The 25,360-nt window shown below is 37.2% G+C and overlaps 1 protein-coding gene across 2 annotated transcripts in view; it reads right to left on the bottom strand.

Moving 5' to 3' along the window:
- mov10l1 (Mov10 like RNA helicase 1) overlaps positions 1-25,360 on the bottom strand; it is a 63,366-nt gene that overhangs the window by 23,010 nt on the left and 14,996 nt on the right. For both annotated transcript variants that reach the window (XM_081375185.1, XM_081375186.1), the window contains 6 exons: positions 21,130-21,289; positions 18,384-18,496; positions 16,392-16,579; positions 14,419-14,559; positions 11,478-11,717; positions 9,331-9,528 (listed from right to left, as the gene is read on the bottom strand). In XM_081375185.1, coding sequence (XP_081231311.1) covers positions 9,331-9,528; positions 11,478-11,717; positions 14,419-14,559; positions 16,392-16,579; positions 18,384-18,496; positions 21,130-21,289 — 1,040 coding nt within the window. The remainder of the gene's footprint in view (positions 1-9,330; positions 9,529-11,477; positions 11,718-14,418; positions 14,560-16,391; positions 16,580-18,383; positions 18,497-21,129; positions 21,290-25,360) is intronic.

The raw sequence follows: 25,360 nt of genomic DNA, 5'->3' as shown, positions 1-25,360 counted from the left end.
TAATCACTGAAAAATGAAGGGTTATGATCAGGAAAGAGCTTTAAGACCAGTGTTAATATTAGAAAAGCTTTCCAGCGCTGGAAAAGGCCTGAAAACAGATGCGGGGGTTGCTTTGATTTGCTCCACACGTGAGTAACACTGGGTTTGAGTGTCATGTGTGCCTGGAGCTGCTGTGCTGTTGGCAACTAACAACTAACTCTTGTTTGTATTTACTCTTGTGTATGTATGTTCATTTTTTGTGCTTCCTTTTTGTTCGTTTATCATCTTCACTTTATTTTTCGTGAAGCATTATTTTGTTGAACTTCTGCTATGATAAACAGACATCCACTCTTGCAATGTCAAGTCAAGTCAAGTTTATTTATATAGCGCTTTTCACAATACAGATTGTATCAAAGCAGCTTCACAGTATTAAATTAAAATAATACATCAATGTTTGTTTCTAGTGGAAAACGTCCACGTTTGGTAATGCTGATCAATAGTATTGCTGATTGATTAATTAAAATTAAATATCCCCAAATATCCCCAACTGAGCAAGCCAAAGGCAACAGTGGCAAGGAACCGAAAAAAAACTCCATCAGGTGACCTAATGGAGAAAATAAAAAAAAAAACCTTGGGAGAACCCAGGCTCAGTCGGGAGCCAGTTCTCCTCTGGCGTTTATGAACTAGAGGTCGGATTTAACTGTAAGATTAAAAGTATTATATGAATGCCTGGCTGAAGAGATGCGTCTTTAATCTAGTTTTAAACTGGGAGAGCGAGTCTGAGCAACGAACAGTATCAGGAAGACTATTCCAGAGTTTGACCAAAAGCCTCGAATTTAGTGATCTTAACCCTCTGGAGTCTGAGCGGTTTTCTGGGCCCTTGAGATGTTCTGACATGCTCTTACATTTGTGCTTTTTTCAGTTGCTTATAAACATATTAATGGCAAAGGTGTAAATTCACTCTATAAAGCACAAACAGGGCTACCATAATATGTGAGCCACGTGTATGTACATGTTTTAATTTTTGAGAGAATAATGTTTATGCGTGGATATTGAAAAAACTAAAAACTAAAATTTCTGAATTAAGGCCACAAAACACATAGTAAATATGTGTCAATAAGACTTTTGACCAATGGATGTCGTCGCCTATAGTTTTTTCTTCAAAATTATGTGAAAATAGTCTTGCTTTATCGTTCAAATAAAACCATACATTGATTTAAATTGATGTAAAACAGGTTTTGCTTGGAAAGCCAATATGCGAGGGGGCGTGAACGAGGAGTGGTTTTCACCTGAATTACCACCCACTCTGCATAATGATGAGCCATTCACACAGGTGTGAAACTGGCTGAGCCACAATGCTTGGACAAAAGATATTTAGAAGAAGACTTATATTGACCATTTAAGATTTTGCTTACATCTATCTTGTACATATGTTGTGCTATTTTATTAAAAAGGTTACAATTACAACAATAATTACAATTTCAACAATATTTCAAGTGTACTCTTTCTTTGTAAAAAAAGAGAAAGATTATAGGCCTACATTTTATCTATGTATTCATTACTTTGAATATAGCCAACATTGGAACAGCTAACATCTTAGTTGATGACTTTATTTTTGACAAAAATATTAGGCTATTTTATATATAGAAATTGCTAAACAAAAGCTTATTTGACGAGGCAGTATATTCTACAGTAAAAACTGTACCCAAATCTACTAAACAAAATGTTGTCTTTCATATTTCGCCTGACTGTAAAGTTGTTTTCATGAAATATTAGGGCATATAAATGTTAATTTGCAGTTTACGTTGCTTATACAAATAGCCAACATTTTATTTCAACATATTTCAGTCGATTTTTACTCATCTCAGTATAGCAATACAGTTTGCTAAAACATCATCATTCGTTGACGATAGGCTTATTTACTTTAAATCCAGGAAAGTTGTTAATGAAAAAATTATTAAAATTAAGATACAATTGATACAAAACGAAATTCGTTTTAAAGAAAGGATTTGTACTTTCTGTTTTGAGGTCTCTGTGAAAGTTTGAAAGTCTTTTAGTGTTTTTTTTTTTAGAGCACGCGTCCATAATGGAGAAAAAACAGAGCGCATGCCGTTCATTCGTCAATAAACAGAAACCCGAGAAGGAAAAACTTACTAGTATTCCTCAGCTCGTATTCCTCGTATTCCTCATTATTCCTCACAGCGCTGCAAGACGGTGTAAGCAAGTAATGTTCTGAATAAACTTGTGTTTTGGTTTTCTCGAGCTGATGGGGGCGTTCACAGGATTGCGCGGATTACCTCAGCCATTTGCGTTTGAATAGCGCACGCTCTCCGTGGGCGGAGTCACATTACATTTGAATTAGCTCTAATTAGGTCGACTGGAATCGCTCTCTTTTAATACAGATTTCACAAGATGAGAATATTTGTTTTTTATATAAATTACTTCATTTAAAAGAAGAGATTTCAAGCTTCATAAAGACATATATCACTTGTATGTGTGAGAAGTATTCACTGAGTTATGGTTCATTTTCGGACGCGTTTCAGAATGGACTACACGGACAGAGAGAAGGCAGAACTCGCTTCGTGTTAATTTTTCTTTATTTGTCGAAAAGCACAACACTATGTTTTTATTGTGAGTATACACAAAAATAATACACATTTAACAGAATCGATTGATGTATGGAACTCCTATGGAAAATCAAAGTCAACAGAGTATTCATGAGTTTCTTTTACACTGATAAAAAAAAAGCGAGCTGGTATCGCCGGCGATACCGTCGACCTCAGGGGGTTAAAGAGCGCGATGGATTATAGGGCGATAGAAGATCTGTTAAATAGACTGGAGCTAAGCCGTTTAGGGCTTTATAAGTCAGTAGCAATACCTTGTAATTAATACGGAACTTTATAGGTAACCAATGTAGTGAAGATAAAATTGGTGTTATATGATCATATTTTCTTGATCTAGTAAGAACTCTAGAGGCGGCATTTTGGACTAACTGTAGCTTGTTTATTAAGGATGCAGGACAACCGGCTAATAAAGCATTACAGTAATCTAGTCTCGAGGTCATGAATGATTGAACTAACTTTTCTGCTAAAAATGCTGTTCTTGTAACATGAAATATGATTTTCAAAAGACAGGTTGCAGTCTAGTATAACACCCAGGTCTTTTACTGTAGAGGATAAAGTAACAGGATATCCTTCTATGTTAAAGTTGTAGTGTGAGAGGTTTTGTGGGCGTTTTTTTGAACCGATGATAGTACCTCTGTCTTGTCTGGATTTAATAAAAGAAAATTGCGCGTCATCCAATCTTTTATATCTTTAACACACTGTCAATTTGGATAATTTAGCGTTTTCATCTGGCCTTGATGAAATATAGATTTGAGTGTCATCAGCATAACAATGGAAACTAATTCCATGTTTCCTTATAATATTTCCAAGTGGCAGCATATATATTGAGAATAACAGAGGGCCTAACACAGATCCCTGCGGCACTCCATAGTTTACTGGAGTTATGATCGATTTTTCTCCATTTAAATAGACAAAATGGTAGCGGTCAGATAAGTATGATCTGAACCAGCTTAATGCTTGTCCTTGAACACCAGTATAATTTTGTAGTCGATCTAAGAGTATTGTGTGATCTATAGTATCGAACGCAGCATTAAGATCAAGTAAAACTAGTATTGAGATACAGCCTTGGTCAGAAGCTAATAGTAAATCATTTGTGATTTTAACGAGCGCAGTTTCAGTGCTATGATGCGGCCTGAATCCAGACTGAAACTTTTTATAGATGTCATTTTCTTGCAAGAAAGAGCCTAGTTGGGTGGATACAACTTTTTCTAGTATTTTAGACATAAAAGGAAGATTTGAAATGGGTCTATAATTTGCTAGATTAAGTGGGTCTAATTGTGGTTTCTTAATGAGAGGTTTTATAACTGCCAGTTTAAATGTTCTTGGAACATGACCTAAAGTTAAAGACGAGTTAATAATATTGAGGAGAGGCTCTTCCACTATAGGTAACACTTCTTTCAGTAGTTTAGTTGGTATAGGATCTAATAAACACGTTGTTGTTTTAGATGAAGTGATAAGTTTATTTAACTCTTTTTGTTCTATAGTTGTAAAGCACTGTAATTGTTCTTGCGGAGTGATAATTGAGGCTGAATTATAAGGCGCGATTGAGGATTGAACGTTTACAATTGTGGTTCTGATGCTTTCTATTTTCTCAGTGAAGAACTTCATGAAATCATTACTACTAAACTGTAACGGAATATTTTGTTCAGGTGACATCTGTTTATTTTTTAGTCTAGCCACGGTGTTAAATAAAAACCTAGGATTGTTTTGTTTGTTTTCTATTAGTTTGCGGAGGTGCTCAGCCCTGGCCGCTTTTAGGGCCTTTTTATAATGTGACATACTGTCTTTCCATGCGATTCTAAAGACCTCTAAATTAGTTTGTTTCCATTTACGCTCTAAATTACGGGTTTCTCTCTTTAAAACATGCGTAGTATTGTTGTACCATGGTGCTTTACTTTTCTCTCTGACCTTTTTTAATCTAATCGGTGCAACAATATACAATTTTCCAGAGAGAATGGTGCTCATAGTGCTATTTAATTCCTCTAGTTCATTGTTTGTTTGGGTTCACTGAGCAGCTGAGACAGATCAAATAAGCAATTTGAAAAATTATCTATGGTGGATGGAAGGATTGTTCTGCCTGATCGATAACGCGGCGCAGCATGATATATTACAGGAGTACGTAATATGCAAGTTACCATGTAATGGTCAGTGACATCATCACTTTGTGGAATGATATCTATATCGGTTGGATTGGTTCCATGTGATATAATTAACTCGAGTGTATGATTAAAACGATGAGTTGGTCCGGTAACGTTTTGCTTGACCCCAAAAGAGTTTAATAAATCTGTAAACGCAGCCCCTAGCGCATCATTTGGATTATCAACGTGTATGTTAAAATCTCCAACAATTAATGCATTATCGACATTGACTAATAGGTCTGAGAGAAAATCTGCAAACTCTTTTAGGAAATCAGCATAAGGCCCAGGCGGTCTATATACGGTAGCCAAGGCTAGAGATAATAGGGATGTTTTTCTAACATCTAAGAGCGTAACATTTAGTACAAGTATTTCAAACGAAATAAACTTATAACCCGTTTTCTGAGTAACATTGAGAATATCTCTATAGATTGTTGCAACACCGCCGCCACGACCAATCAGACGGGGCTCATGCTTATAGGAGTATCCTGATGGAGTAGACTCATTTAGACCAAAATAATCATTTGGTTTAAGCCAGGTTTCAGTAAGGCAAAGTACATCGAAGCTATTATCTGTGACTATTTAATTTACAATAACTGCCTTAGGTGTGAGTGATCTAATGTTTAGAAGACCTAGCTTTAGAAATTGTTTTTGTTTACTAATAGCAACATTTTCTGTTTTAATAACAATTAGATTTTTTCTAGATCCTGCAGTAGATTTATTATTTGATCTCACTGAACGAGGAATAGACACAGTTTCTATGCAATGTTCTACACTAGTATTTATATCAGTTAAATTGGTGCAGCAGAGACTATGATTTGGACTTTTGGTTACTAGTCAAAAGGTATTTAACATTTTGGAGTTGTTATCCGACAGAAGATCCGCTCCGAATCTGCTTGGGTGTAAGCCATCAGCACGGAAAAGCCTAGGACGCTCCCAAAACAGATTCCAATTATTTACAAAGAGCAGTTTCTGCTCATTGCACCATGACATTAACCATTCATTTAGCGCGAATAACCTACTAAACTTTTCATGCCCTAGTCGGTACGTGGGAAGCGGTCCTGACACAATGATCGTTGTTTCAGGCGATGTGCTGTGTACCGTATCGATCAGATTCCTGAAGTCTTTCTTCAGAACCTCCGTCTGCCACAGCCTGATATCATTCACTCCCGCGTGCAGGACCACAGGACCACAGTTCCGATCTCGGCGCTCGGGACCGATGCTGAGAAACGCATGGAGTAGACGAGGTCGGAGTCAGCAGGTTAGTAATGTTAATCACTAATTTGTGTGCAACGGCGCGTGATGTTTCAAGAGCTAAAAGCCGGTCTCTCAGCTCGGCTTGTCTCACTAAAAGGTCGTGGATCTGTTTCTCAACAGCTTCCAGCTCAGACTGCAGTGCGTGCAGCTCAAATGTGTCCTCACCTGCACCAAAAGGTAGACTACTTACATCTGATATATTCACCATTTTAACAGATGGACAGTAAGTTAGCAACGACGCTACCAGTGATGCTATCAATATTAATTCTAATTTATGACTTAAGTCTTGGACATAATCCGTCTTTTTAGTGGTACGGGTGTAGAGTAGACGCACGATAGGCGAAAAAATGTTTGTTTGTAAGTGAGTATGGAGAAGACGCGTTCAGCCGTGATCCACAGGAGTAACCTATAAGAGTATCCGATGTTGGATCACTAATAGGCTTGAGACGCGTCTGCTCAACAGTCCGCGTTGTAACTATGAGGTGAGGAAAAATATAAAATGTTCGTTGCAAGTGAGTTTAAAGAGAAAAATCAAGAATTATAAATCAAATCGATGGAGCTCCAAAGACAACAACGCGTTCAGACGCGACGCATGCGCATTCGTCAACAGGAAGTGCAAGCTCAAGCTGTGTGTGTAACGGAGGCCAGCTAGTGAGAGTTGAGCAGGCTGATGACTGCTAGAGAATGCTGAGCTTTGGAGGCGGAGCAATGAAGAGAAGGGTGTGTTTATTTGGGTTGATTTCAAATATCAACAATGTTCAAAAACGACTTTGAGAAATAACATACTGCACCTTTAAAGAGGACACTCAGCAGATTATTGTAGAAAAAGCAGCTTAAATAAAATGAAAGTGTAAAAAAAGTTGTAGAAGTTTAACCTGTAAATTCTCAGTGTGCCGGAAGCGGATCATTTGGTGCACTTTCTATTGCCTTTTTCAGACATATATCATTTATAATGATTACTAAAATATGTGAGAATTAAAAAACTTAAACACTCAAAAAAATCATACTGGGAAAACCATTTTGAAATTAGACATTGCGTTACCATCGGTACTTTAAAACCTTCTGACGGGCTAAAATTGTGTCAACTTCAAATTTTGAACGCAACTTGGTTAAACATATGTCTTTGATTTTATAGCAGTTCTAGAGGCCAAATTACTTATAATTTATATATATAACTTAAAGGGGTCATATGATGCGATTTCTTGTTTTCCTTTTTTTTTCTTTTTTTTTTTTAGTGTGTTATGTAGCCGTTTGAGCATGTATAAGATCTGAAGAGTTACGAAGTTCAAAGTCTCAAACCTAAAGAGATATTCGTAAAAGTATATTTGTAAAAGTTAAGGCTCAGCCACACCTTCCAAAAACCTTTCATTCGAACACGTCTCCACAAATCTACGTCAGTGTGTGGGTGCAGAGTTTCATAACACCACACAAATGTATACACAAAGAAAGAAGGCATAACTTATAACCGCTATGTTGTGGAGACGCTGTGTTTTTCGTTGCGAAAGCTAAACTACTTTGTTTGGCCTTCCAAGAGAGGACACAATTAGAAAACAGTGGGCAATTTCATTTTTGCAAGTACAGTCTGGTGCTTCTGACTCACAGACACAGCCTGTAAGTATGTTTTCATATTTTTAGAATTTTCTACTAACTATTCAAATGTGAGTTTTGAGCAGTATAGAGCAGCACTTGCTTGTCGTTTCTATGATCACAAATGTAGACATGGTTTTATGTTTACATAAGCCATGTTTCCATCCACTTGTCAATCGAATTATCTGAAGTTCAGTAAAAAAACTCATGCGAATAAAGCTGGTGAAAGTGTGTTTCCATCCAACGGCTTTATTGGTAATTGGCAATTTGATTACCAATATCAAATTGGTATATCGAATTGATTTGAGACATTTTATGGTGTTTCCATTCATTTTCGCACTGAATAGCACAACATTCAAGCAAACATTTGCGAACAAAGTTTTGCTAGACAAAATGGATCGCGCCATCTACCAACAAATGATCAATATTGCACAAGTTGTAATAGTGCTTATGTGCCAGCTGATAGTGACATATCAAGCTATAATAAGAAAACAACGACGCTATCAACACATTGCTATGATGATGCAGATGCACGTAAATGCCCGACAACAACGGAGGCGGCCTGTGGTGTGGGAACAACAGCGCTCCAAACAGTTCTGGGAGATCGTGGTTCAGAGACACTTCACGGAAACCCTTTGGTTGAAGCATTTTCGGATGACCAAGACAAATAAATTCCTGATAAATTATGGCATTTCATAGATTTTTGCTATCTAAAATAGCCGTTATATTTTTCTGGTACATTACATTCAAAAAAGTATCTCGTCTCCTCGTTTGTCCACTTACATCTGTCTTTGTTGACACCCGCCATGTGTGCAAACCATAGACAGTATATAAGAGGTGCAAACAGAGCGGAAATACTGGGCGGAAATGAACTAAAACTTCTTCTATGTTTTGTGGTGGGTTGCAACCATAAAATGACCTAAAACTTAATCGCCATTCATTATTTATTCGGCAAATAACGTTTCCATCAGCGTTTATCGCATAAGCCGTATATCGATCAAGATAAAATCCGATGAGACCGACCGCATTTCATTTGAGTCAATATTCAAGAAATTCAATCGAATTTTATTGTTTCCATAAGGCATTTTTCATTCGATATCACTTAATTCGGATAAAAACGTGTGGATGGAAACATAGCTACTGTGTTCTCCCCCCATTTGCGGCGCAATGCGTACAATAGACAGTAAGTCATTATAATCAGTAATTATGTTCCCAATGAAATAAAACCAATCTGATACGTTCTGGTCCAGTCGCGCTGGCAAAGTTGATCGATCAGCTTCGGTCATCTGCATTTTCCAGTTCAGATTCGGGGTGGAATTGATAAGGTAGTAACGGCATTATCACCTGTCATTATTGCTTTGGGAGCTGATGTCCCAAATATGATAAGGGGCGTGACATTTTCGTCACACGCGTAAGGTATTCGGGCCAATCACAATGCACTGGATCACTGGCCAATCAGAGCACAGCACGCTTTTCAGAACGAAATCGACGTGTTTCAGAAAGACGGGGCATAGAGGAGCAACAATAATGTACGGTATGTGTAAAATAATTACTTTTTTTAACCTAAAACAAATTGCATTACACCAAATACACAAAATAATGTTCTTTTTAGAACCATCATTATGATCCCTTTAAAGACACTGCCAGCTTCCAGTTTGAAGAGAACCTCACAGAGGAAGTGGAGGAGGAAAGGAGACACATTTGAGCAGACGATCAGTGATGTTCAGGATGAGATCAGCGAGCGTCACCTGATGGGAGCCGGAGGAGCCGTAACCGTGAGCACCTGGACGGGCTTCGGCTGCGCTGGCATTGCTGTTAGAGCGGTGTAGGGCATGCTGGGTTTGAGCAGACCCTCCTCTGCACAGCTCACCAACACCTCCAGACGCCTCGCGATGGTGAACGAGGAGAAGTGCAGGAGCAGCAGCTCAGCAGAGCGGCCCAGAGTCCTACAGCAAACACAAAAAAGAGCATTAAAACACCTCACCATGCGTTTCAACCAGGAAGACGTGTGCAGCCGTCAGCCTGCACACACACACACACCACAGTCTCCTAAGCTTGCTGCCAAAGCAATGATTCTCATTTTCATTTTAGTTTAACTCGATACACTAAAATAACCAAAACTTAAATTAAAATGAATAAAAACTATAGAGAAAAACTATTATTAATAAAAACTATTAAAGAAAAAACACAACAAAATTTCTAAAATGTTAAAGAGGACCTATTATGTTTTTTTACATAATTTATCTTTAGTGTGTAATGTTGCTGTTTGAGCATGAAAAAGCTCAGCAAAGTTATAAAGCACAAAGTCCCTCGACGATATATTCTCTATATCTCTGAACTCCCTGAAACGCCTCCATTGTAGTCTTGAGTTTTCTTCTGGGAACGAACACGTCACAATATTCCTCATTTCAATAATTCGCAGAATAAAGGTGTGGGCCTGGTTGATTTAGTTATTAGTGTGGGACATTTCCTAAACACGCTGGAGATGGTTGACCAATCAATATCAGAGCACAGTGTGCTTTTCAGAAGGAGGGGCTTCATAGAGACAGGAACTAGCTTTTTTCTTCAGTCGCAACTGTTTCATGCTGTTTTTGTCTACTGAAAGTTTTTGTTTTATCGGGAAGACGTGATGCTATCTGAATAATGTATTTTGTTAAATAACAGTACAATCCACTGAAAGTAGGGATGTAATCAGGGACGATTAAGCTTTTTTTTTTTAACTGATCAGCTGTCAGCTTCAGAAATATACATTTCAATTTTAAGGCAGAGATCTGTAATGTCAAACAATACAAAGTTTTGCCTATCAAAGTTGTGTCCTCAGTTTGCCTCAGCTACGTCAGGATTTTTTTTTTGAATTCTGAATAAATCAGGCAATGTCATGGTCATCTTTAACTCTGAGGACCCTTTTCCTATTTCCTGCTCATTGTGGATCTCACAGTAGGACACATAGTCCTGAAAGTTTTTTACATTTTTATATTTTATACAATGCTGAAGTCTCTGCAGTCCCAGTTGTTGTTGTAACTTCAGTTGTACCTTTGTCAACTCTGTCAGTTTTTGTCAACTCTCCGTCAGTTAACACAGTCAGATGAAGGTTTCTGTTCATTTTGAAATAAATATTTTATTATTTTTCCCATTTATTGTGTCAAAACATTAAAACCGGACTAAGGTCTATTGAAGTCAAGCATGCATAATAGAGTATGCATACACACAAATGCGCATGAAAAACAAACCAGTTCTAGCTCACCTGACATCCCATCCTCTTCATAACACTGAAATTCTAAAAAGTTACATAGTTCAGCTTAGTGCAGCAGAAAGCAAATTGGTGCAAGCGAGAAATTGGTTAGAGACTGGCGAAAAGGTGAAACAACACTTAATGAAATGAATATGACTAAAGCTGATGATGGTGGACACAAAGCTCGCTGGCCTGAGCTGGAGGAGAAACTTCACAGATGTGTTCTCCATCAGCGTGCTGTTGACCGTCCCTGCACAGTCACTTGCATTTCGAAAATTTGTTTAGGCTCGCCATTTATGATATATCAAGATAATATATCAAGATTTCAATTTTATTCCAATATATCATGCAGTAACAATAGCCACTTTCACACATACAGTCTTTACTGGTAAATTACTGGTAACAGATCATGTGTGAACAGGACCTTTTCAAAAATAGTAAGGGAAGTTGTAACACTATCAGTAAATTACCGGTATATGTGTGGTATTTGGAACTGATGTGTGAGTGGTCCGTTATCGGTAAAAAGCCAGAACACTGTTGCTTGTGTGAACAGCACATTTTTTAATTTACCGGTAAAGTCGTTCAGGCAATTGTACGGTAATTTACAGGATAGCTGTGTGAAAGGGGATACTGAGTGAATTAATGCATTTATAAACCCCTCACTTGGCCTGACATCCGATGGTCATGGACACCTTCTCTCCGGGTTCAATCTCCAGCATCCGCAGGGATTCAGTCTCCACAGAATCTTCATCTTCACCGTCCTCTACCTCCCCGCTGCCGGAGGCACGCATGTCTTGAGTTTTGCCACTGCTGAGAGACACAGAACTGAGACAGAACTGCTGGCCCGAGTCCCATCCTGCAAACTCACAGCACTTCAGCCTGTGACTCTCTGAGCCGGTGTTTCTGTTTTAGAGAGAGAAGCAACAGATGCATCACGAGCAATCAATTTCAACTCATGAAATTATGTCACGATGTAGTCCTTTTATTTCCGTCACTTTACTGTATTAAATGCATTCAAGCATTAAAGGAACAGCCCACCTAGTAATGAAACGTCATCACTTACTCACCTGAGTGGCTATCTTTAATTGAAAACGATAGAAGTTCAGCAAAATGTCATTGCTCTCATATTTCTTTTAACTAATTTGGTGCAGCGCAATCAGTCACGCCACACACAACAGCAAATGCCAATCCTGTTTTTCCTGCGCATGGGTCAAACAGGTTACTTTTTATGGGATTTTTATTTGATTGTATGGAGAAAAAAAACAGCTCAGACACTGCTAAACATTTCCTTTAGTGTTCCACAGCAGAAGTCATACAGGTTTGGAACTGGCAGTGCTAGATATGCATCTTCTCAGTAATATGGTAATTGTTGTTTTGATGCTGTGGAAGCAGACATTATCGAGTACGTCACTCACTTTGCCTTGACAGTCCTAGTCGAATGACCGAGAATATCAGCACAATTGTGAATGTGTTATTGATTTTATAAAACAGATCAATAAACTAGAAGTTAATACTGCAAGTCACATTATAAGACACACTAGTGTCTGTTTTTGCTCAATTTCGCCAAGCTAAAATAGTTCCAAACAAAGCTGCAACAGAAGCGAACACTGCTGACAAACTGTAGTTTGACAAGCTACACATAAGTTAAAGTAGTTAAGATATAGTCAAGCTACCCCTCTGAAAAAGTAGTTAGCTAAACTACAAGTTACAAAAATTAGCTAGCTACATTGAAACTGTTTTTTTTTTTTTTTTTTTTTTTACAATGACATTATATATTTTGGGGTTTAAAGCAACGTAATGCAAATTATGATTTCAAAGAGTATTGATTTCATTTGTGAAACTGTCCAAAGTTACTGACTGTCAAAGTGCAAAATTGCCACAAATGTAACATCAATGCAAGAACAAAATGTATTAAAGTTAGACTGGATGCACAGGAGTAGAGTCAAAACTGCAGGTTAAACTCACAGCGCATGCAGCGATGGAGCTCATTTTCTGTGAACTGTGAACAATCATGAGCTGCTGGTGTGAACAATGCGCTTCGCTCTGAAACCCGCCACAACCTCTTTAGTAAGATCGCAGCCATTGCCGTGTGATATGCGCAATAAGCTATATCACGATTTTGTTTTCTGTTCGATTAACAGATGCTTTGCCAAAGCAAAACACCATGTTAGTGACCTTTTAGGTTCATTACAAAACTGTGGCAGGACAGAGTGGATGGTGGATCCACAGTCCACAGTAATCGATTGACGAGTTCATGCGCATAGGTTTAGTTACCTATGATCACGCGCGTAAACTCGACAATCGATTACTGTGGACTTCGACCGAAAACAGGAAGAAAATACAGGTATGTGCGCTGGCTGAAATAACATCATTTTTATTCATATCTTTCACATCTACTGCAGTCAGATTCACCGTGTTCACCCTGAAGGAATCACTCACATGACCTGTGCACTTGTAATGGCACATAAAGGATGTTAAGAGGCTAAAAGCAGGTTTAAAACTTGCCCCATTGAAGTCAACAGGGTGCAAATTTTAAAAAGAGGATAACACGGTGTAGGCAACACCGATTTTTGTCGTTGTTCTCTGTATTGACAGCACTCCAAATTTACCAAAAAATTAGCTCAATGTTAAAATTGACCGGAGTTCTCCTTTAAATTGCATACATAAGTATAAAAGTATAAGTTACATATTTAAAAAAAACATTTGTTTTATATTTCCCGACAAAGACGCTTTATATAGCCTCCCGCTCTGCGCTTGGAGAGGGATGTGGGACACGAGCAGGAAAGAGACCATCACGCGATCTTACCGGAGAAGTGCCCTTAGGACCCATATAAGGAAATTCCGCTCTATCTTACGTAAGACAGAGCCATACTCGAAAAAAACTTTCCGAAACTTGTGACAAACCGGAAGGAGTATTTTTGGAACAAAAATACTCCTTCAAACGTACAACTTAGTTTTTGAAACTATGTCCATGTTTAGCATGGGAATCCAACTCTTTACCAGTGTAAAAAACTCAGTATGCATGAAATAGCATTTCACCCCCCCTTTAAGACATTTACTTGCTGCCTCATGCTGGCAGTTTTAGCTTCATATTTAAAAGTATAATTTCATTAAAAAAGGTTAATAAAACTAATTTCATATTTTAATACTTAACATGCATTTAAAACAATCTCATTGCATTATTTATTGCAATTGTAATTATAGTGTAAATACATCTAAATGCAGCTTCTGTGCCACTTCTGCAGTGCAAAAATGGATTTTGATATTCAGAGTTTATTTATTTTATTTATTTACCACGGAGGAAAAGATTCAGGAGGCAAAAGGCTTTATTCAGATGCACTTTAAACAGTCAGTGTTCGATGAAGAGGGATGGAGAAAAGTTTTAGATAACACTAGGCAAGTGCCTGTAGTGTCATTCATTGATACCAGCATGAAACACGCTGCAAAATATTCTCTGATTATTACGATCAACAAAAAACCTGGATTGACAAAATCCCAGAAATAATCAATATAATTTTTGGTCAATGCCACCCCAATTTGGTAAATAAATGAAAGGATTTTCGTTCTAATTAAAACTAACTAACGTGTGCATGTGTGAACTCACTGGATCCAGATCAGCAGCTCCTTGCAGTGTCCCAGTAGGAGAGGTCCAAACTGTGTTTCCTGGCTGACCTGAAGCCCACCCTTATTCTCCAGCAAACTCTGAATCTCAGCGTCGGGCATTTTCAGCTCCGAGGGGTTTGGACTATCAGAAACACACACAGAGAGATGTGAGGGGAGAAAGTCATGACTGTGATAAAGTGAATGAATGTTTCAATTCACGATTATGACAGTTTCGTTTGTGATTGGTTTGTTGTAAAAAGAGTTGCAATTAGCAATTGAATTGTCTTTTTTGTTTTCTTCTCTTATGAAACAAAACGACAAATATTGCATAGGGTAGAATGCCAAGAATTTAATATTTTAAATAGTCACGTCCTACGTTTTTTTTTACCGAAACCAAAATTAAAGTTTCGGTAATTACATTTAACTGGGCAACTGATCTCCTTATTTCATGTACTCAGCTGATCAAATTAGTTCTTAGAACAAACTTTTCAATGACTGGTTTAATTCATGATGCCGTTTATAATTAATTATGTCATTAATTATGTAATTATGTCAATTATGGAGAGGAGTGGTCAGTTTGAACACTTTCCAACACTTGTGCTGAATGGCCCCTTAAAGATGCTGAGTGGTACTTCATTGGTCTCTGGACTGTCATTGGAAAAACTGTTGACAGTTTACATTTTTTCCGTTCACATTATACATAACACAGTCTGCTAAAGTGTTCGCTTTCTCATATTACTGATATAATTTGAAGTAGGTTCTCAGGCCGCTTCTTATTATTACATGCACTTTTGTTACCAGTCATACATGTTCCTTGTATTAAACTATGCTTAAAAACATGGTACTCTTTTGTTTATAATCGTTCAGGCAATTTATAAAATTATATTTGATTCATGAACATTCATTTAATACATTGCACACTTAAACAGACAGTCATCTTATTTCTTTACCTAGAATAAACAAACTGCTTGATTTGGTTTATTTACTCAATCCACCCTATAGTGGGCTTGGGAGTCAAACCAGTAGCTTTTCCCCCTTTGTGTGATGTATTTAAAGGGGTCATGAATTGAGAAATCAAAGTTTCCTTGATATTTTGACATAAGAGGTCATTGGGACATAAGTACATAAGAATATCCTGCAAGTTTCAGAACTCAAACTCCCACGTTAGTCCAAAAACAGCTCTTATTGAAACCAAGATAAGAAAACGACTCGTTTTGGATTTTGTCACATTATTACGTCATAGTGCGAGGAAAGACCGCCTCTGCAGAAGATCACGGCCTACTTCTACACCACTGCCTCTTTAGCCCGGCCCACTGATCCGCACACGTTATATAGCCGTAAATACGAGACGGACACAAACACAGGATTACTACCACCTCTGAGGATTACAAGAGGTTTTAAAGTGCCAAGTTGAGGAACACCCTTTGCATTGCCTTCCTTGTGATCCTAACATTAAGAAAACATGGATGAACTTTATTTTTAACAAAGTTCCACGTCAGTAAGGCACTGTTTGTTTAATCCCCCTCTCGAAGTTAATTTTTCAAGCTGACTAACGAGTTTTTGAACATTGAATGGCTTTTCTGTGGTAAATGTGACATTATATGACATTTCCAGTTTACAAGGCGTTTTATTGATGCCATTCCGCAGTTGAAACACTGATTAAGCGATTCAATGTGACATGATACGGATTTCAGGAAATTCTACTATATCTTTCAACATACCTTCAGATATATATTTCGTGTTGTAACTAGTTAAGCAGAAGAGATGATCGATTTCACGTGTGTAATGGTTGGGATGCTAAAAATGATTTTAATAAACAACTGTTACCCAATCACAGCAGTAGGTGTTAGTGTCATGCGGTATGCTCAAAATCTGTGAATGGACAGCAAAACGCATGTGAAATTTGCCGGTTTTCTCGGATAAATGGCAGTCGGTGCAAACGTGGCCACGCAGAGGAGCGAGGGAAGACGTCACCTGTGCTGAACGGGCGTCATGCAGAGAGCTCTCCAGCAGTAGAGCGACTGACTGCTCTCCAACACCACCACATTCACCACGTCACCGCGAGCAGGTCTGAAGCCCGACGGCACCATCAGAGACTCCAGGCTGAAGAACACGCTGTCCTCCACAACGCCACTGTTGCCTTGTGTTCTCGTCACACTGACCTGAGAGACAGACGGCACGAGAGTCCTGAGCAACTCACGAACGCTCAGCACAAATGACAATACTTTGACTTATCACTACTAAATTCCCATTCCAGCTCTGGTTTCTGCATTCGTCAAGTCACCTTCATTTTTATAGCGCTTCATAAAATACAGATTGTTTCAAAACAGCATCATGGTAATAAACAGGACAATAACAAAATCAACGATGACAATGTAAATTTAATAAATTCAAATTCTGCTGTAAAGCAATAGTGTCATTATTCATCTCTATTGACGAGAGAGAACTCAACTCAGAGCACAAACTATGGATGTGCCAGGCACAGAAAACAGTCTGCAGGTGCTGAATTGAGTTCTCTTTAGTGTCTACTTGTGCTTGAATGGTTTAAATCCACATCAACAAGCATCTAATTCCTGAACTTAACTCTTTCCCTGCAAGCGTATTTTTTTTTTAAAGTTGCCAGACAACGCTTTTGATAATTTTCACAAAAATGTCATGGCCCCCAGAATATTTGATTGTATGAATAGCTGAACATGCAGTATATCAAAAGAAAGAACAGACCCTCTGCTTAAAAAATAAATAAAAATAATTCTAGCTCAAGGGTGTCCAAACTCTGTCCTGGAGGGCCACTGGCCTGCAGAATTTGGCTTCAACTCTCCTCAACACACCTGCCTGAAGTTTCTATCCTAGTAAGAGCTTGGTCAGCTGGTTCAGGAGTGTTTGATTAGGGTTGGAGCTGAACTCTGCAGGACAGCGGTCCTCCAGGAGCAGGGTTGGACACCCCTGTTCTTGCTCCATGCATTCTTTATCATCAACACTTGAATGTGGATTCGTTTCATAAAAAAAAAAGCAAAAAGCTAAAAAAAAAAGAAAAAAAAAGACATTGCATTAATCAAAGACTACATCTGGATCAGATTCAGAATGATGATCAAAACTCATCAACACCCCCAAAGCTTCACAGTCCTGTACTTCGTCCTGGGTCGACATTTCATTCAGTAACATTAGGCAGTTTTGATTTACAGTCAAACCAAAAAATATTAAACCAAATTTATATTGTTTTACTAGTAGGTGCAGGACACTATAGTTCATTTATGTAAGTGAGGATAGCAAAATAAAGTAAACTGTGACATATTATACCCAAAAATTCTTCATACAGTGACTACCAGTAAAATTTATAAATATTTGCGACCAAAAATTATTCAGACACTTTGACCTGACCTTGTTTTGCTTTAGTGTTTTTTCTTTAATTGGTAATGCGACCTTTTTACATAACAGACTGATCAAAATGAAAAATTTCTTGGTAATTGGTTGACCTAAATTGGTATTATCTAATTGTGTAGTTAAATTAAACAGCTGACAGATATTCAACATAATTCATTTGTGAGACAGTCTAACAGAAGGACGGAGAGATATCAACTGATATGATCTCTAATGAACTCTGAGTTCTTGTCATAATTTATTACCATTTTCTAAACTATAGCGAATAAACTGTGATAATGTGAGAAATGTTGAAGGTGTCTGAATAAATCTTGGTTTGACTGTATATAGTGTTTAATATTGATGATCGCGTTATTTTACACATGCAAATGATTTTTCACATATTTCTGGATCAGGAGATTCAGCACTTTTTTCACCCCTACCGTATAACAGTGAAAAAACACGGAAAGCCGGAAAATTCCTTCAATGGCGGGGAATGCCGATTCCAGAATTGGAATAGATTTTTAATTCCCAACCCTACCCTAGTCAGGACATCCCTAAGTGTGATCACTCTTGACTTTAGAGAGCCCAGATTTGAGAATGACTGACCCCGTCCATGCGGCGGTAGCGCAGTGGAGAGACAGCTTGAGCCTGACTGCTACATTCTGCAGGACTGACCACATACTGCGCCAGCACCCAGTCACCCTTCATCGGCTCGAACCCTGAAACACACACACACACACACACACACACACGATCAACACTCTGTGAAACTGTCTTTTAAATGGTAAATCGATATGCAACAGAGTGTTTTTAAATCAAATTTTGTGTGAGATATTTTTATGGATTTTACATATGAAATTCTTTTTGTTGTTTTTTCAGTTTTTCCTCTTTTACAGAGCCAGGTAATGTAGCTTTATGTAGCATTGCCTCCTCTGCTCAAATCCTTCTCTCGGTGTAATGGATTTGTGATCTCAGCGAAACCTAAACGTTTTTAGACCATTTGATACATCAGAGAGAGACCAGTTGCAAAAACCCTGTGAAGGGTTCAAACTCATACTCTTGAGAGTGAATAGCAACTTTCACTCCGTTCATCATAGAAAGAGGTCGCATCACTTCAGAAGACCTGGATCAAACACCTGGAGTCATATAGATTACTTTTACACTACCTACATGTCCTTTTCGTGCTTGAAACTGTTGCACCTCATTGACTTCTCTGGACAGAAACAACTAAAAGACTAAAGCTTCACTATAAATTTGGGTAGCTGGCTAACTTAAATCAGTATTCAGCTTTTATTACAATCTATTGTTGAAATATAAACATGTAAACAGTGGCTGGCCATTTATTTAAATACATTAACCTGTTAACTTTCAGTCCCATTTTTTGGACAGACCTGTAAATGACATTTCCAGCTTAAAATGTTATAAATGATGCTCTCGAGTTTACTCTTCTAGCTGACTAATGAGTTTATATTCATTGAATGACTTTTCTGAGGTAAATGTGACATACTATTGTTTACAAGCTGTTTTATTGACATCTTTCCTTGTTTGAAACACTGATTAATCGATTACATGAGACATGATTGATTTCAGGAAGCGGTTCTGTATCTTTCAACATTCCTTCTGATGTTCATTCATGTTAATTGCTATAACTAGTAGTAAAGAGGAACAGACAATCGGTTGAATTTGAAAGGTCAATTTAGATGCTGAGACTTTGTTTCATAGCAAAAGAAATGCACAAAGCATATTGTGGTTATTGGATGGGAGGCGCTAAAACTAATGTTTGGGGAAGTTCTGTTCACGCATCAACTGAAAACAGCATGGACTAAAAGATTGTAAAGAAATTGTAAAAGCCTAATTTTAGCCATAACCCAGTGTTTTTCTTTTTGCTCTTTCTGTAAAAAATAATAAATCAGTTTTTTTGAAATGTACAAAATTTCTGTATTCCTGCATTATTACTAGCCTAAAAGCACTGTTGCAACTGGCTGCAAGCCCTGGATTTTAATAACAGCATCTAGGCCTATTCTTCTTTCTCTTTATTACTGTACCTCACCATGACTGTGAAGACCAAGTATGAGGTCATCCAACAGGTGTCACTAACATGGGCGCTCATGTTCATCGATGTCATGTCACAAACTTGCAATGCGAGTTCAGAATAAGTTTTATAGCTCAAACTAGTGTTCATTTATTTTTGTATTTTTTTTAAATTATGACGAAAAATTTCCGTTGACAACCTTTTTTTTTATGACTTACAATGACAAAACGACACCAACGTCATTAAACGATAACTGTGATTATATCAACATGCAATTTCGTTGACAAAAAATATGTGTTTTTAAAGAAGCTTTCCTGTTTGCGGTTGCCAGATGTCAAGGTTTTGTCAACAACAACAATCAGAGCTTTTCTTGGATATATTTTCTGCCATGTGTTTTTTTTTTTTTTTTTTCACTTAATATTTGCAATCTGGCAACTATGCGCACACACTCTCTGCACTGTGGAAGCAGCGCCGATCAGAAAACACAGACAAACAAGTAAACTGGAGTTCAGCGACCTCCATTTGAGATATTCTGCTTAAATTGAAGTGTAAATCAGTCAGTCTGTGTTCCTTTACGAGCTGCTTGCACTGGTTTCTGTGACTAAATCTGCGATCCATCCTTCTCAGTGACGTACTGTTATAAATACAGACATGGATCTCGACTAAATGAATAAATGCACTTGTGCAGCTCTGTGTGACAAAACAATCCTTTTTTGCTGTTGTTTTAAAAGAAAAACAAGAATGTAATTTGGAATTATTGAAATTACTATGAGGAATTTCACAAGTTTTTATTTGTGAGAGAATGTGTTAATACATGACAAATAGCCTGTTAAAAAAACCTCAGGAAAAGGTAAAGGATAAGGTAAAATAAGCCATGAGTAGGAGTTGACATTCTCTAGATTTGTGCTTATTCTGTATATGAAAGTGCAATAATTCTGATGAAATGTAAATATAAATTTCTTTATTTCTTCTTTCCGATTTATCAATTTAACCACTAAGTTTTCATTATCTAAAACACATTTTGTCGACTAAAACAGGACATATCACTAAATATGATAAAAACTAAAAAGAACATTTGACACAGGACTAAATTTAAGACTACAAAAATAGCTGACAAAATTAACACTAGCTCAAACTCAAATGCTTTTTGGGGAAATTCAATCATGCTGGGGAAATTGTTTTGTGTTCAGACAGTTACAGTTACATGATAAAAGCCCTTTAATTATTGACACATTGAAATACAATATCAGTATGTGAGCTGCAATAAAGGCCTGTCACTGCATCCTATTGAGCATTAAGTGAATAAACTGCTCTTCTGACCTTCGCAGAGAGCCGATCGTGGGAAAAACGTGGTCTGGTTTATAAGTCCTCCATCCCGATCACATGACGTCACTGTTCCAATCAGAGGCCTGGGTTTGTCAGAGTCCTGATAGAGTGCCTCTGATCCTCCACTCTCCCACACGTCCTTCTGTAGCTCCACCTGAAATCAACAAAGCAAACTGTACGCATCATTTACTTTTTAATAAATGTATTTCAAAATCAACAACACTTCAAATAAAAAAAGATGCTCATAATATCACTGCTTTCGAAAAGAGGTTAATGAACAACATCTAGACTTCACAATTAGTTACTTTTCACATTCTCACAACACAACTATGGAAATACCCAATAAATCAGTGATTCTCAAGCCTGTTCCTGGAGACAGTATGTGTGTGTGGTCAAAGTCAGATCTGTCCGTTAAAAATAGACAGATTGTGAGTCTCTGGTCTCTTTATTTTTGTAAAAAAATGTCTACCTAAAGCCACAATTGTATTGTGTTAATCAGCAAGAAACGCCTTCATTTTTAGTCGTCTTCCCTGTTTTTTGACAAGGTTGGGAATAGTGTGACGGGGTTAAAGACTTTATATTTTTATTTTTATTTTGTCTCTCTCTCATTTTGTGCAATTCTTTCTGGGTCAACATTTCTACAACATTGTCTTTCTGCTGCTGATGTGGCTGCCATCTCTGACATAGGATGCTTGTTACTATTCTACAACTATTCTATTCATAACAAAATTATGATTTTGGTAAGTATACCTTTACTGAAACCATGACTATTTAATTTTTTTTATATTAAAATTATTCATAAATTAAATGAAAAACCCAACCCTGTCACAAGTTTGCAACCCCGAAACAATGAGAAATATACATATATGTGATTTTAAAGTCCAAATGAAATCAAAATTGACCCTATTTACTTTGTTAGCGCATATTACTAGTCTTGTGGTGAAAAATTAATCCGTGCAAGTTAATACACAGAAAAAAATTGTTTGCCGTCGTAATCTTTAATCAAATTCTGAAAAGTTACTTCCGGTCTGGAATGGCGTTCCTTCTCTGATGATGTAGGTTTGACGGCTTGGGTTGGGAAACGCTTAACCACTCCCCTCAAACCGTTAGTCTGCTATGAGCAGAGATGGAGAGGAGGAGCGCTAGAGTTAAACCCTGCCCTCTGTTCAATATTCCTTTTCTCTGGGAAATACGTCACAACACTGGAGAAAAGTCGTTTGCAACTTCTGGTTCACGCGGACTTTAAGGGGGTTGAGTTTTTTTGCAGAAAATGGCCATTGCTTCTTGTGCAGTGTAGGAGAGTAGATCATATATGGGAGCAATGAAATAGGCTATATTGTACAAAATAAAATTGTGAAAAATAACAATTTTCCATCTTTTTTGAGTTGTTAAGCTTGTACACTCCCTGACTATAATACACATCAAACATATGAATATGTATAACGCTACTTACCATCTCCGGGACCACTGTTAAAGAGACTAAATGATGTGGTAAATGTTGTCACATATAGGTGGAGTCTAAATTATTATAGGCAGAGAATAGTTGGCGGGACGGGGTTGAGTTCAGAGTCAGACAAGGACATCACTTTATAGTAACAATATTTTTCACAAGAATGTAACACATAGCCTACTTACAATATTGGCAAAAATTATAGACACTGTGCACATTTTGTACACAAGTACAAATTCATTGAAGTGCCTCAGGGACATGACAAAATGCATAGTGTACAATAGAATAAGCAGAGGCGGCCATACCTATGTTTCACCCGTTTCAATTGAAACGGGCCCCGCCCTCCAAGGGGGCCCCCAACAGAACAGGAAAATCCCATTCATTTTCTCCCTTGGATATTGATTTTCAGACATAATGTCTAAAGTGGTTTCCAACACGTCGCTTGCGAGAGTAGCTCGTTGCCTGATTGGAGGTAGCTTGCCAAGGGCCGTTCAATATCGCGTCTTTTGCACGCTCAAGTTCATTATTTCAAATAATTGAAGCGACGCGCTCATTTTTTCCAGGCGCAACGAGTCAACATGAAGGATGGGGGTACCCAAACTATGGGTGTTTTTTTCTTCTCCGTAAATAAATCTTCTAGCAGAGCTACAGCAAGCGTTTTTCGGGGGTGGAAATACATTAGCTATAGAATAGAATAGAATAGAATAGAATAGAATAGAATACCACTATATTGTATTTTATTATTAAAACTTCTTTGTCGTTGTGGAGAGCGCATGGTTGCATAGCATTAGCAACGACAGACGCCACGGGAAAATCGGACAGAATTTTACTATTAATAATAAAATATAAGCTAATGTGCATTGTAAATGTCAGTATTTTGTCTTTTTTAATCATTCTTTTTATAAAAATGATTTAAATGCTGAAATATGCGAGGTTTATCTTTTTATAAAAACTTTTTTGTCAAAACTTTATTTGAACTTGTACATGTTAGTAGATAACATGTTGCAAGACACTCCTTTCAAATTTGGCCATCATTTTTAATGTTACTATTTTAATGTTTATGTAAACAAAAAGTGCATATTCATGATAAGTTTATTTGTTATTTGCTGGTTTTCGACATAAAACTTGGTGAATTGATTTTATTGTGTAGTATTGGTAGCCTAGGCTACTTTTTGAACAGGATTATGTGATAACCATGCTCATTTTGGTCACTATAATCATGAAATTACATTTTCATACCATTTCATCTCTAGTTATGATGCATAAAATCAACAATAATTATGTGTTTTTACAATATAATAATTTTATATATATATATATATATATATATATATATATACATATATATACATATATATATATATATATATATATATATATATATAATTATATAATGTCAATTAAGGGTGATATATAGGCCTACAATAACTCTTTTAGGTCTAAAACAGTTAGCATAGTTGTTAATATGAGAGGTATGAAACATTATTTAAGAGATTTAATTATTGCATTAGGCCTACATGAGTAGCTCTCGGCCACTTTCATTTTAAGTAAGGATTATCACAAATAAACAAAAGATTTTGATGCACGCCATTCATATTAAATTGTATATTCACCAATTCCAGCTAGACGCAGGTAAGACAATTTTATGTATTCCACTTAATACACAATAAAACAATATACTATAAGATTCGTTAACAACGTACCTCCTGGTGTTCTTCTAAAATGAGAGTGAGCCACAAATCCGTGAGTACATTTTACAAACCCGTGGGAACGGATTGTGAAAGCGTGGGCACGGTTTATGAATTAGAGGGTACAGATTGCAAAAACTGAAGGCACTATTTAGAAATCTGAGAGCGTGGATTAAAAACCCATGGGTACGGTTTATTAATCCGTGGGCACGATTTGTTAAACCGAGGGAACAGTTTGAGAATTCGTGAGTACGGTTTATAAACTGGGCGCACAGATTGCAAAACTTCCCGGGCTCCATAATACTTCAAGTTGAGGGGATGTTTGAGCTGGGTTTTTTTTAAGTCAGCCCAGACAGCTGAAAATATACTGTGCAAATCAATTAAGCAGTGATGTTGCCCTGCGTGAAAGGGCGAGGTTTATTCCAACGTAAAACGCTGTATAATTGTATATAGTTTTAATCAAATAAGGTTGGATTATTTCTATGTTGAGCTGCCTGTTCATGAAGCTGAAAGTGCGCATAATAAAATAATATGATGCAAACCAACAGGAATCCTTGCTTTTTCTGCTCTATTATGTTTACATTTTATTTGGGCAGGGCCCAATATTAGTTATTGAAACGGGCCCCCAGATGTTTAAAGGGATAGTTCACCCAAAAATGAACATTCTGTCATCATAGACTCACCCTCAAGTTGTTTCAAACCTGTATGAATTTCTTTTTTTCTGCTGAACACAAAAGAAGATATTTTGAAAAATGTCTGTAACCAAACAGTTGACGTGTCCATTTACTTCCATATTATTATTTTTTTCCTACCATGGAAGTAAATGGACACGTCAACTGTTTGGTTACAGACATTTTTCAAAATATCTTCTTTTGTGTTCAGCAGAAAAAAAGAAATTCATACAGGTTTGAAACAACTTGAGGGTGAGTCTATGATGACAGAATGTTCATTTTTGGGTGAACTATCCCTTTAAGGCCACCCCTGGAAATAAGACATTAGTGTCGATTGGTGTCAATTCACATATGAAATGCAATTCTATCGTCTGGTGATTCACAAATTTCAAAAATCGTTTTTCTAAAGTGTTACA

Source organism: Scardinius erythrophthalmus (genome assembly GCF_964197995.2).
Source record: "Scardinius erythrophthalmus genome assembly, chromosome: 9".
Lineage (NCBI taxonomy): Eukaryota > Metazoa > Chordata > Actinopteri > Cypriniformes > Leuciscidae > Scardinius > Scardinius erythrophthalmus.
The sequence above is the reverse complement of the archived record's forward strand: the minus strand, read 5'-3'. Positions and strand labels throughout refer to the sequence as shown.